General features: G+C 47.5%; 3 protein-coding genes across 3 annotated transcripts; 2 read left to right on the top strand and 1 right to left on the bottom strand.

The window, feature by feature from the left end:
• Positions 1–4,834: 4,834 nt before the first annotated feature.
• Positions 4,835–6,960, top strand: BDR25DRAFT_344850 (uncharacterized protein; the record flags this gene model as incomplete). Its single annotated transcript, XM_033693985.1, has 3 exons — positions 4,835–5,247; positions 5,505–5,651; positions 5,778–6,960. 3 exons carry the CDS (start codon positions 4,835–4,837, stop codon positions 6,826–6,828), a joined length of 1,611 nt encoding a protein of 536 aa, XP_033544297.1. The 3' UTR covers positions 6,829–6,960.
• Positions 6,961–7,741: 781 nt separating this feature from the next.
• Positions 7,742–8,685, top strand: BDR25DRAFT_305520 (glutathione S-transferase). The gene has a single exon (XM_033690426.1). It carries the CDS (start codon positions 7,859–7,861, stop codon positions 8,561–8,563), a length of 705 nt encoding a protein of 234 aa, XP_033544296.1. The 5' UTR covers positions 7,742–7,858; the 3' UTR covers positions 8,564–8,685.
• A 465-nt stretch (positions 8,686–9,150) lies between these two features.
• Positions 9,151–11,328, bottom strand: BDR25DRAFT_374732 (uncharacterized protein; the record flags this gene model as incomplete). The annotated part of the gene is made up of 5 exons (XM_033697343.1): positions 9,151–9,159; positions 9,355–10,129; positions 10,186–10,552; positions 10,619–10,851; positions 10,913–11,328. The coding sequence occupies 5 exons, from the start codon at positions 11,326–11,328 to the stop codon at positions 9,151–9,153; spliced, it is 1,800 nt and encodes a 599-aa protein (XP_033544295.1).
• Positions 11,329–13,743: the final 2,415 nt, after the last annotated feature.

The raw sequence follows: 13,743 nt of genomic DNA, 5'->3' as shown, positions 1-13,743 counted from the left end.
AAAAGCAAGGATCTCACGTGGCTCTACAGGAATGGCCCTGGGAGCGTGAATCTGGTGGAGGAAAAAGCATATGACGAAGAGCCTAGGAAGCTCGAGAATCGGCTAGAGCCGCAATCATATCTGGTGGATATAGCCGATGAGGATTCGAACTCCGAGAATGGAGATGAGACCGAAGATATGAATGATAGTGGCGTCGATTCGCTTTCTAAGGACGAAGGTGCGGATGAGGATGTAACGAATAGCCCGGGAAGTCGGAGTGTTAGCATTCCTGCACGCCGCTTCCTAGATGGTGTGGAAGTTGTATCTCGCAATGGGGAGGATGGTGACTCTGAAGATGAGGTGAGTGCACCATACAGCGCAAACATTGACTCTGCCGCAACACGCTTGCCCACCCTCGATACTCTTATGTCCTACGAAGAAGAAGTCATGCCACGGGAAACAGATATACTCGAAAAGCGCCACCAACAGCTTAAAGAGGAGTTGGCTGCTGATTTGGTTAAGCGAGAGCGGGAAGGGACGGGGAACAAGGCCTTCAATGGCTCTGCCCTCCCAAGGGCCAGAGGTGATGGGAGCTCCCGTTCACAGACTACTTCACAAATTTCGTCATACTCAACCGACTACATTTCCCACCATGAAGTCCCAGCGAATCGGCCCGGCAACGGCAAAAGCATCACAACACCACCCATTTCAACCACGATGGCCCGACCTGACAGCGCATATCGTGCTCACAGCGCCTCGGTTCCACCTTCACCCACGCATATTTGGGGCACAGAGAACGATAACCCATCTACCCCGACTCTAGCAGACGCGCCACTGCCATCCTCAATGGAGAAACAGGGAAACTTCAAAGACGTTGTCCAACCATCTTCTCGAGGCAGGCGTGTCTCCTTCGCACCAAAGTCCATCGCCGAGGACACCCCTTTCACATCAACCCTGAAATACTTCAAGAGTTTCAAGAGTCACCGTCGCAATACGTTAACTCCTGAAGAGCTTGCCGAGCTTGCGCGTGAGACAACTGATACTGCAGACGTTGAGGAGGACCTCGACCAGTATCGTGAGAAGGATCTAGCACCCTTAGACCAGGTCATGGAGACGAACATGGCGGGTGATCTTATCATGGCTAAGACCCCGAGCCCTAAGATCCATAAGATCATGACGGGCGTGTATGAGGAGGAGGTTGGGGCGGAAGGTCAAGCAGATAGCACGCCCAAGATTAAGCCTATCATTTGGTATGCCCTAGATGTGCCGGGGTCTTACGGGGAGAACAGGATCCGGCTTGGATCGAGCTCTCCACCAGAAGATGTTGCCGACTTTATCAAGATGAAGGCGGAGGAGTTTTCAGCGAGCCAGGACGATATTGATCATGCCGTTGCTGTAAGCCATGCCTACTACACACTAACTTTCTATGAACGCGCACTAAATAGTTACAGAAATTCCTCGCTGAACCGGGCTCCTTTATTGTCGACAAGGACGCCGATTTCAAGGATTGGGAACCGCGAGATGTCGAGAACCCGACTTTCGTCAACGTCATTGGAATGCTGCCTAAGGTTATGTTCTGGACGGTTGTGAAGGGCGGAGCGTATGTGGCTGATAAAGCTGTCCGTAAGCTCACTGAGCAATTCGACAGGATGTGGGCGGCCACTGAGTGACAGCCGGGGGGGTCATTAGAAAGGGAGTTGATAGCAAAAAGGCTAAGACTCGGATTGATAACAAAGAGAGTAAGACTCAGAATGTACACTATGGGCACAGAAAGTGTTTATTCCGTTTTCTTAGTGAGTGCCTCTGAATATCTCATATGATTGGATCAAACATTGGGACTTGTTGATCGGTGGCTAGTGAAGTGGTATAAAGTAACGTTATCACTTTCTAAAGAATGCGGTGACATGGATCCACACGTGTCTCTTCGTACCTTCATCTTCCGAACGCTCCATTCGAATGTCGGTTATTGCTGCATATAGCCAGCTTATATTGGTAGGAGCACGTGAGGAATGGGACACTAACACGTAAAGCGCAATACCTCTCGTTTCTGTCCAAAGCCTCACCGTCTAACATGTTATTCCCTATTAAAATATGAGCAAAGTGAACTCAAAAGCAAAGCTGATAGAATAGATATTATAGACTACTAATTAGAGTGTCAAGTTTTAACTTTTATTTTTATTTAAAGCTATACCGAAGCTACAGTCTCTGGGATCAGTCAAAATAATATGTGCAATACACTAAAAGACATGGAGAACTTGTCCCTCTGTAGGGTAAATTGATTGAATGAACCGCTGTCGTCTCAAGACAGAGTTCTACTGTTGCTATATTTCTATTTCCTTGTTTTTATCATTGATTGCTTCCGGCTCGCGGCTGCAGGAAGTCTTCACCGAGTGAACTCCACTGAATGGCTCGGAGACAGCCTTTTTATGCCTTGGAGTACCCTCTTCGGCTCAGAAAAATCGCATCTTATTCTGGCATTCAACGTCAGAATAGGACTAGTAGCTCTAATCCAATGGTATCTCTCGTACGAAGTTGGACCCGAGATGATGCATCTTCTCTACGCGCAACCGTACCTGTTGGTGGATCGCTAGATCGTTGCCATTACTTACCTGCACCATGTCCACCTGAAACGACCAAAGTCCGAGAACGAAGTTTGGATCTATATAGGAGGCAATACCGCCACAGCGGACTGATATTTTAGTGGGGTTGGAAAGTACATGCTCCATAGGGTCATCGAGTTCCATCCTATTCACCATTTTTTCTCGCAAGCAAGATACAACGCTACGCTCAGATAGAGGTACTTTACTCACATTGAATTAGTCGAATGCCATTCTACTATGCGGAGAAAGCAACTAAAGCCATTATTCCGTTACTGGGAGCTTTTGACTCCCCCGGTGAATGGTGGGTTCCATGGTATCTTTCACAATATCAAATTCGAGAGGTAACTTCCCAATCCAGCTTTATCTTACGTGATTCTTGCTGCCTTTTCTGACATACTCCTTTCCTCCTCCAAAGCTACCAAAACAACCATAGAAGTAGACCGTCTAGCAACACATAAGAGACTGAGGACCAAAGCTTAACTCGCCTGGTATGCACTAAAGCGCACATCAATCCTACAAGAGCATAGAGAGGCTTACCTAGTCTCCTACTAGATTGTAGGAGGTGCCGACGGGATGGACTCTCCTGTTTTATACCACCAGTATGCCGATGTGCTACGTACCAAACCTACCCCGATTCCTGCTCTCTCTTCCGACCAGAGATGTGCTCCCCATATGCTAGAGAATGTCGTGCTGGGTGCTCAATTTGAGACAACAGTTCCGCCGGCGAACAAAAGAGACTTCAATACAGTCCTCTCGAAGGTCAGGATGCATACTCTGCTCTTCCTTCTAGAGTGTCACGTGAAGATCATATGTATATATGCCCTTCCTTCCTGTGCTACCGAAAGCGTTTTCTGAATGTGAAAAGCAGGCGAAGGAATAGGACTAGCGCTAACGATGGTCTTAGCTTTGGGAATGTTCGAGGTGAGTGGACTAAAGTAGAGGTAGTGCTAGTAGATTCGAAACAGAAAAATAACATGATAGACTCAGAATGATCCAATTCTTCCTAGTGATCGTGGAGGTACGCTAGACTGGCCAGAGGTGAGGTATTGGGGGTATTGGGGTATGGTGAACCGGATGGCAATATTAAAGATCATGAAGAAGGAGACCTTTTACAGTGTCCTCTTCGTCTTGAGGACTAGGCCAAGTTAGCTTCAAGTCCAGTTATTCACTGCTCTGATTGACTCCATTATAACGCAATTCATACGTAGTATATATTCATTTCCTTACGCTCCTACAATCCCAAATGCTTTTTCTGAGTACCTAAAGTCTTCTTATGGCGTGCAAGTACCGCGATAACTTATTTCCGGCCTTAAAATGTGTGAAGTTTGTGGGAGCACAGAGATATGAGAGATTAGATTGATTGCTAGAGGAGTGCACCTAGAGGTCTATATATATCGTGACATGCATGCGACTATCGTCAGAGCCATGCGTGACTACTGCAAACAAAATGTAACATGTGGTTCTTCACAAGCGAAATTAGGCATAGGTCAGACGCGTTCAGATCCTTAGTGTTGTGTTTAGCTTCCGCAATGCAATACAGATTTAGTCCGGGTTCAAATTGAGGTCCAAGAGGATTCCATAATCTCTTCTTGGAGATTGGGCATGGGTTTTCATTTTCACCTTCAACCTTTCGTTCTCACGTCAGCCGTTCATTCATTCCTACCTACAACCGTACATTCTCGCCTGGAGTCAAACCGCAAGCTCGGAGTGGAAAGAATAGTGTGCAAAGACCCCCTTTTCGGCTTGCTTTCCTTGTTACTATCTGCAGTAGTGTAGCTTTACTAGAACGAGATGTCCATTTCGCTCTTCACTGCCTGAGCAAAATGAACCGTGGTGCGTCCTGGAGTCTGATCACTTCGAGTTCATCACGCACAAGCATAAAGATGACGAGTGAATGGTTCTGTATTAGCCTACATATAGTGACGAGGGAGCTAGCCTCTGGAGTTTACGCTCTCGTGGATAAGGTAAACGGAGCTTTGGCGTGATGTATATTGCGACGCAACTCAACCCACGGGTTTCTGAAAGTGTACTTGAAATGCCCCCGGCTCAATATTTCATACCAATTACTGCTCTCTACCTACCATATCCAACCGCTGTCCTTCCCTTAGCTAATTCCCTAAACGAGAGGAGGATGCCTTGCGATCGACTCCAGTCTCGCCCCTAAAAATCCATTTCCTTCCCCGATTGTCGATTTATTTATGGCGTACCTCTCTCCTCTATATCCGCCAAACGGGGCGTTCTATTAAGCGGTTCTAATGCGCGATATTATTCCTGCAGAGGAAAGCGAGGACAGAAAGCCCTTTCTTAGTCCAATGGTCCTACTCCAGTACGCTCAAGGCAAGAAAAGCGGGTGTGTCCGATTTCATGGGAGGGATGTGGATGTCCCTTTCCCAGCTGGCGGTGGAAAAGTGTGCGCGCATTGCGATCACACGAAACTCATTCTGAGTAGTATCCTTGCGATGCTGTACTCCACCTCCTTAAAACCAGGAGCAGTCAATTGCACACTCGAAACAAACTCAACGGCATCTTCATTCTCGATCAACTACCCTATGTTCCTCCGACGGTTCCTACTTTCAATCTCTGGCCCAGTAATCCTCCGCGTGATGTCTATGCCGACGCTAAGACCCTTCCCCATGACTCTCGTTAGCCTAGCCATTGCGTCGAGCTGGTCAGAGCCTAACATGCCACCAATGTTCATGGCTTACTGCTAGGAATAGCTAACGGATGAGGGAGCACTCGTCGCATAGAGACTTTGGAAGGCTGGGATCATCGTGGATTTCAGCCAATAGGATTGCCTTCCATATGTCTTCCCTCTCCTATTTCTGCGGCCGCCTCAATCGCAGCATGCTTTCCAAATGGGGGATGATGCTGTCACAACACTGTGAACTCACCTGGAAAGTTGGGCAATGTCAATGTTAGGTACAGGCATGGTGAAGAGATATTTGCTGGAGAAGAGCCGAGGGTCCAGCTTAATTTGGAGGAAAACTTGAAGAAACCTCAGAGAGAGATGGTGGCAGTGAAATGTGAAGTACTAGCAGGGCTGAAGGAGAGTGCCATGTTGTGGACAGAAGAGTGAGTTATGAGTTATCCTTTCCGTAGTATCAGAGTAAAATGGGGTATAGATGCTAGATTATGGAATAGGGAATGTTTGACTATGAGAGTCGTGACGTAGCAAAGGCGTCTAACTGCGGAGGTCAGGAGTCGTGGGGAAGGTAAAGCTATTACTAAGCATCTCAATCCCCGCACGAATCACGGGGAGAACGAGGCGTGCTTCGGCATTCCTCAACACCGAGTCCTTACAAGCCACCAGAGCGATGGCTTTGGGCTTTGTCTTGATTGGCATTATAAGACGAGCAACGGAGGACCCTCCATAGTTTTGACGACTAGCATCCAGATGCTCACGCGACGAACAGCACCCCTCCGACTCCTTTCTGTCTTGTCGCTGTTACCAAACGCCCAGCGACGCCCCATGTCTTCGCTCACGCTCAACAAAGACATCTTCAACCCTGCTCTTTACCAGCGCATACGAGATGTTTGGTTTGAGGGCCATTCCGTCAATACTACGATTCCGAAACCTGAAGTGATGCAGAGGTGGTGGATGGCAGGTCCAGAACAGAAAATGATATTCGACGGGCACTGTCGGGATAATTTTGGACAAGCGTTGGAAGCAATTGCGCCTGAGAAGTGGCCAGAGCCAACTGCAGAGCCCTTTGTTCAGGAAGTACACGCGGCCGCGGAAAGAAGTCCCGGGGACGCCAGCGCTGAGGCAGCTTGGACGGCATTGGGCATCATTCTCCTACTAGATCAGATGAGTCGTAACATATATCGGACGAATGAGGGACTTGTGAAGATATACACTCACTACGACAAGATTGCGCAGTCCTTTCTATCGACCGTACTATCGACAGACGGCCCTATCATCCGTCCGGATATGCATCCTATGTGGCGGCATAATCCGTCTTATCGGCTATGGTTCTACATGCCCCTGATGCATTCAGAAAAAATAGAAGACCATCACAAGATGGACGCAATATTGAAAGACATGGTTGTTGATCTCGTCCAAGCAAACCGGCCAGAGGCTGCCGAGTATCTCGAGAAGAGCAAAGGGGCAGAGAAGCACCACAGGGAAATATTGGATAAGTTTGGAAGATACCCACACCGGAATGCATGCCTTGGGAGAGAGGCGACCGAAGAAGAGAAGAAGTTCTTGGCAGATATTGGCAACACATTTGGCGTAGCTCAGAAGTAATCAACGAGATGCCACACCGGCTCTTACTACCGTCTCCATAAGTTTTAGAGCGGAAACTTGGCAGTAATGCCATATCGTTTGCCGTTTAACACTCTGACGCAATTCTGGTCGTAAATACGCCATCCACTAAAGTGTATATATATAAAACGGCTTGCTACTGAAAGCTCCTAAGTCTACCTCTCTTCGAGAATAAGGAAAGTTCTGCAATGAAAACTTCTATGGGACTCGTTTTTTTACAGCATCGATCTTGACAGTTCATTATGACAGCTTTCGTACCCCTCCGATGGCCCCCCACGAACTACGCCTGACCATAACGAGAACTTCCATATAAAAGCCCTGATTATTCAATTCGTCCTCCCCCCCACCGCCTCAATCAATTATCCCCGTCAGCGATGCCTGTGTTACTTGAATTATCGTCGGGGAAGCCATTCTCGAAAGCTTTCTGATGCACGATACTGATCACAAAGTCAGATCCCATACACCGCTCTACTAAGATGACTCCATCTGATGCGTGGCTATGTCTTTATAAAGTCTCCCATAGGCTGGTTTATTCCATCAATCCCTTCACAAAGGTCCAAACACACCGCTATCAATATGAAGATTTCCCTAAACCAGACTTGCTGACCAATCCCGCCATCCGCGATTCGTCCGTCAACAATGTGAAACCATTGCTAGAGCCACAACACCACAACAATTAGCAGAACAGACCATTTTCTCAACAAAAATGAGGATACGTTACATCAAAGAGGGTTCCGATCGTCGTCCGACGAGGACTGGTTGGTCAGGCAGTTTAGGCAGCAACTAAAATAGTCGTGTTTCGCATTCCGATCCAGAAGAAGACATCAATGGACTAGGGGTAGTAGTTAGTATATAAACACGTCTTGGCTAGAGGCGGAGTATATTTCTTCACTGGAGCACCACCATATCAATTGACCAGTCTATCCCAAAATCAAATCTCAATTCCCCTAAACTTAACACTAAACCATATCCACTTTCCCTCTCCCATCTACCACCCCCCATAACCACCACCATGGCCCCCTTCGCAACCCTCCATACAAGCACCAATTTTCTGCACGCGCGGGTCGCCAAAACCCTTGCAGCCGCCAACTTCAACGGCCTTGACCTTGCCGTCGAACCTGGTTTCGAATATGGTGTCACCAACAAAACCCCCTCCTACCTCGCCAAATTCCCCATGGGCAAAATCCCCGCTCTTGAAACCCCCTCCGGCTTCTACCTCGCCGAAGCTACAGCCATGGCGTACTACGTCTCCGAATCTGGACCCTGCAGCGCGCAACTCCTAGGCCGCAGCGTCGAAGACCGTGCCCTGGTGCAGATGTGGATTGCGTTCGCTGACTCGGAGCTCTTCTTCCCGAGTCAGACCATTTTAGCACATGTTTTGGGACGCAAGAAATACGACCCCGAGGCCGGGGATGAGAAGGAAGCGGCGTTTGAGCGGTCGCTGAAGAGGCTAGAATTGCATCTTGCGCAGGAGGGGAAGAAGTGGTTGGTTAGGGATGAGGAGGTGAGTTTGGCGGATTTGAGTGTGGCGAGTTCGTTGTTGTGGCCGTTGAATTGGTTTATGGATCCGGAGTATAGGAAGAATTATCCGAAGACGATGGATTGGTGGGAGAGGTTGATGGCGGTGGAGAGCGTGGGAAAGGCGTTTGGCGCACCAGTGTCCATGTGTGAGGAGAAGGCAAAGATGGATGGGAGTGCGCCTCCAACTTTGGGATAGATGGGTGGGTAAGGCCAGGGAGGGTTCCGGGTGTTGTAAAAGATATCTGTCTGCTCTCTGAGGTAGGATATTTGTAGACAGACCAAATATCAAGTTGCACACTAAGAAGCCAAATGCAGATCACTTTGACAGCAATGGATGGTCCGTCAGTGCTACCTAAAAGAGTAAGTAGAATCCATGATAAAAACATTTCGACTAAAAGGTGTCGACACAGCCATGGGCAGATTTTTAAAGTTGCCTGAACAGGTCGCTGGAAATCTCCTGATGGCAAGTAGAATAAGATGCTTAATTCTAATTAACGTCCCTACGTCACGGGACGCACGGTGTAACGAGACACTTTCACGATCAGACCCCCAGGAGTCTTTCCTTTGCAAACTTATGAAGCTGCACCTGGTGAAGTGCTAATCTCTAGCCATTTTCTAAGCAGTAAATAGATCTCTACGCGCGACAGGTATATATACTATTCTGTATGCAAATCAACTGTTGGTTGATTATTCGCACCTTTTGGTTGTATTGGCGCAGTGGTACAGAGATCCGTCCTTACACTGGTCATCACAGATAGGATAACCCTTTAGTAAATAAAGACTCTACAGTAGCTATATACTAAAGTAAAGGCTTAGAAATCTAAGTAGGCTATCTAGAGCACCTTAGATAGTTATCTTACATAACAATTTTGCTACAACGTTAATAATATTTCAATATAAAAAAGATAATCCCAGCTCCCTGTTTGTATCGCGCTATCGAGAGTTGACTGTATCCTTTTAGGTTATTAATCTACAACCTTCACTAACAGGAATTGCAAACTCTTCAGCGAGTTCTATCCATGCTGAATAGACCTCTTTATGGCCATGCTTACTCGCACAGCTTAATCCCCAGAAGATTGCGGCTTGTTTTTGGACTTGGTCCGAAGATGCGTGACGCAATATCCTGGCATGTTCATTGTATGGTTTTGTTGTCCAATCCCTGAGAAGGGCTTGACAGTGTGGATTGAGTAAACGCATAAGGGGTTTCAACTGCGGGTCCAGACAGTTGTCACGAGCACCGTACTTTAGCAGCATTGGGACTAAGTCGTTATTCACTTTCAACACAGCCCAGAACAACGCCGAGTGTGATGTCGTCGATCCGGTAACATCGGGGTCGGCGTTTCGAGATAGCAGGAGAGAAACAAGGTTCTTCTGGCCAGCCATTACGGCTACTATTAAGACGGGACCGATTGCAGTTGTTTCATCGATGTCGGCGCCATTGTCGAGAATACACTTTACCAGCTCCATGTTGCCGGTGCCAACGGCAACATGAAGTGGCTTTGCTACAAGGTAGCCCGAGCGATCCATTGTCGCTCCGTTGTTTATGAGTAGCTTGACAACGTTCATATGCTGCCTGCTGATAGCCATTGTTAGGGCAGACTGACCCTCCTCGTTTATGGCATCCAAGTTCGCCCCAGCTCGTATGAGCCTTAGAACCTCATCGAAGTCAGCTTTACCGGCTGCCTTCAACAATGCCCGCTCATTTAGCCCCATGTTTGCCTGTGGGAGGTACGCAGCGAATGGGTTTGACTGATTGGGTCCCCTGGTTATGTTTTAGTCAATGGAGTTCTCAAGCATTCTGGTCAGGGACTTGCTTACTGTGAGACGTGGATGCCTCCATAGAAGTTACCAGACAACGATTGCTTTGAGTTGCCGATGTTTATATCTCCTCCTGTCCCTGCTATATTTAACCCGCTAGGAACTCCTGGTGGAATTTGAGGCACAGCTGACATAGCATAAGTGCTTCTTAACGACGTGGTAGGACGAGCTGATTCTGTCTGGCTCCGCTGACCAAGTATCGGTGTCTGTGCGGATAAAGAGGTAGGAATATTCTGGAGTCGAAATTCTTGCTCCTTCGGAATTTGTCGACTGTGTAATGTTGGCTGGTAGGAATCATTGCCGCTGGATTCGCCCAAGGATAGATTTTTGACCATTTCGGCTGGCGCTAACAGTCTGGAGTCTTGCACTGAAGTTGTGTTATCACATGGCAGTCCGCTCACGTAGCTGGTAGAAATTCAGGTTTGCTGCTTACTTTGCGAAGCACCGTTATAAGCAGTTTCTCCATCCTCGGCCTGGAGAGATGGCTGCAAGAAGTCTTCCGGAGATGTACTCGGGATGGCAACCCAGGGTACTGCGTTCTTAGCTAGATCGAACTTTTCATGCAAGATTTTAAGCTCTCCCAGGATCTGGCTTATGTCTCCTTTGATCACAGTGGTATCTCCCTTTATTTCCCTAGTATCGGTCTTGATATCTCTCGTGATACTCCTTCAAGGGGCCAGGAATCAGCGATTTTACCTCAAGAAGTCTAAAAAGTGATAAAACTCACAAAACCATGATTTCGAGGGCTAAATCCAAAGCTGCCCTATGTGCCTCGAGGTTGGACCTTAGCTTCAACATATCGCCCCTTCCATTCACTGACCACCTCACCCCCTTTGTAAATTTCTTTCCGTCTCCATGTTTTTTCAGCTCTCTGCCAATACTATGTATTACAATATCACAATTCTTGAGGATATCAAGCACCTGTTTCTCAAGTGTTGTTGCCATGTGGTTTTCCCCATATTGTTCAACATCGTCGCCAAGTAGCTCAAGAACTGTCTTGAGGGACCCGAGCTCTCGGGAGACGGCGTCTAAGTCGCTGCGGGCATCGCGAACTCTGCGAACAAAGTTGTTGACTGTCAGGGAGACAGTCCCAATGGAACCCACCAAAGCGCAGCAACTAGCACTGATTGATAGAGGATCCATGGACGGAAAGAGGTATGGGATATCGGACGGCTGGATACATGGTTACCTACTTCGACGTGGATTGAAGAATAATGCTTAACAGATAAAAAGCATGGGGCGAAGTGACATTGTGACTCGGCCTGTGCACAACTTCGCCTTTTTTTCAAAAATACGAGGCGTTTTTGAAAGAAAGCGAAGTCGTGCACAGGCCGAGTAGGTTCTAAGAGAGATGATTGCCCAGCTCTAGGAGCTGAACAACCGATAATTTTTCTCCCGATGACCATTCCTAAATAATTGAAAGCCCTTCCGTAATGTTAGAAAGTAAAGGAAAATTCCTGGTTGAAGAGGAGGACAAAGAATTACCCCCTCCATCGATTTGCATTAAAATTTCAGTCTCCATCAGGTCACGATCCAGTTGTATCGATTTTCTGGCTTTCTATAGCGACACAGGTGGCAGGAGAGAATCCCTGGATGATTTGCGATCCAGCGGAGATGGTACAAGAAACTCCGCCTACAGAAGTGAACAAACAGCGCAAATCCCCTCGCGGGGGTCTAGCCTCTTACAGCTTTTCCCCCTTACACCCCTGCCTAGCGTAGCCATGTCGTGCGCTCGAGCCCTCCCAGAGTTGAATTTTCCCGCCCAGGAAACCCCTCTATTAGTTACTTGCTTCGAGTATCGTCTCGGGTATGCTTGCGAATGAATTTTTCTAGCGGTCCCTGGTAGCGATAGCAGGGGTCGATTACTTTTATCTAGCGAATCCCTGTGCGTCGCGCACTAGAGATTGCTAAGCAAGACACTTGTCCAGTCGTCATCAGGGCCGCAAGGAATACCAATAGTGTATCCACGGTGACCTCTCTATAGCTGATTTAGCCGCTTACTTAGGACTTTAGCGGCGAGGCAGTCTGTGCGGTTAGTCGCTTTACATATCTACCTATGTCTATATGTGAAGCTATGTGAAGCACCAGAGGCATGAGGAACTGGATTGATTGCTAAAGGAGGGTAACTACGGGTTTATATAGTACTAGGTGAACCCGTCATGTGACTTAAGGCCAGCAATAGCTCTAGGCCGCAGCATGTGGCGTAGCTAGGCAGCAGTGGGTCAAAGGAGTGTTGGTGGCTAGCGCATGGAGAGCTCCGTAACTGCAAACACTATAGCTACCCTCTATTGTGTATATCTACTCTACTGCATGTAAATACAATCCAATTTTAATGCTAGGAGAGTACTGTAAGGACGGAGCTCTGTACCACTGCGCCAATACAACTAAAAGGTGCGAATAATCAACCAACAGTTGATCTGCGTACAAAGTAGTATATATACCTGTCGCGCGTAAGGACTGTAGTGCAAACCGCTTCAGGCCTTGCAGCGTATTATCATCCTTTATAAGGACTAGCGGCCTGACAAGTACATCCAGAGTGGTGGAGGCTTTTAGCAATTGTGCTTGTAGGGCAGTGACAATAGTGTTGTTGTTTACCATTCCTGTCTAAACATTAATATAAATGTCAAGAGAAATAGAGGCAAGAGCGAACTCATAACTTTGATTTAGACTAAATGAATGTATTCCCGAGACCATTCGACATAATTGCGAACAAGAACGAAGTCCCTACCATCGCCGTCAAATTCTGGGCCAAATCCTTATTACAGCACAAAAAGGAAACAGTGGATTGTAAAACACTAACAGAGAACCTTAAAATCTTAAATCTTTATAAAAGTCTAAGCTCCATCCTAGTCTAACAAACAACGCCCATAGTGCCCTCCTCCTTCTCCCTCATCAATGCCACTTCCTCCGCCCTCTTAAATTTCACCTTCTCTCCCTTCTTCTGATCTCCCAACACAGCGCCCACAAACGGAATCGAGTTCCCATTCAAAGCTTCATAATAAATCATGATCCCTGCCGCCGTACGGTTATCCGCAACAAGCAACTTCCATGACTTGCCCTTGGCATTCTGGACCACGATCTAATACTTAAGTCCTACATTGGCGTCCTCTTTACCTGACGGCTCTGGCACAACCCAGGCCTGTATCGAGCGCACGAGACAAGAAAATCGATGGAACATCTGTATTAATGGGGTTGTAGTACGGCGACCACGCACGTCGGTGATGATACACTAGCAGAAGCGGATATCATTTGCTAAGCTCGGTTAATGTTTATAATATGGTCAACACGCTTTGTATCCAACAACTCACAACGCTGTGGCCATAGCGGGTAGGCCATCCTCCACTCTCCCTGCTTATGTGAGGATATCTAGTGCAAAATCGCCTTCGCCGTGTTGTACCATTCATAGGCGTCCTTACGCAGGAAATGGTGACTTGGCAGGAAATTCTGCTTTCTCCTGCTCCTCCCAAGCCGCTGAGATGCCCGTGTTCACTGCCTTAGTATAAGCCACAATAGAAGCCTAAGCCGTTACATTTCTCAATACAGAAGAAACAAAGGACA

This window comes from Lindgomyces ingoldianus, assembly GCF_010093535.1.
Source record: "Lindgomyces ingoldianus strain ATCC 200398 unplaced genomic scaffold BDR25scaffold_29, whole genome shotgun sequence".
In the NCBI taxonomy this organism is placed as follows: Eukaryota; Fungi; Ascomycota; class Dothideomycetes; order Pleosporales; family Lindgomycetaceae; genus Lindgomyces; species Lindgomyces ingoldianus.
Note: the sequence above shows the minus strand (reverse complement) of the source record. Positions and strands in the feature narration are given on the sequence as shown.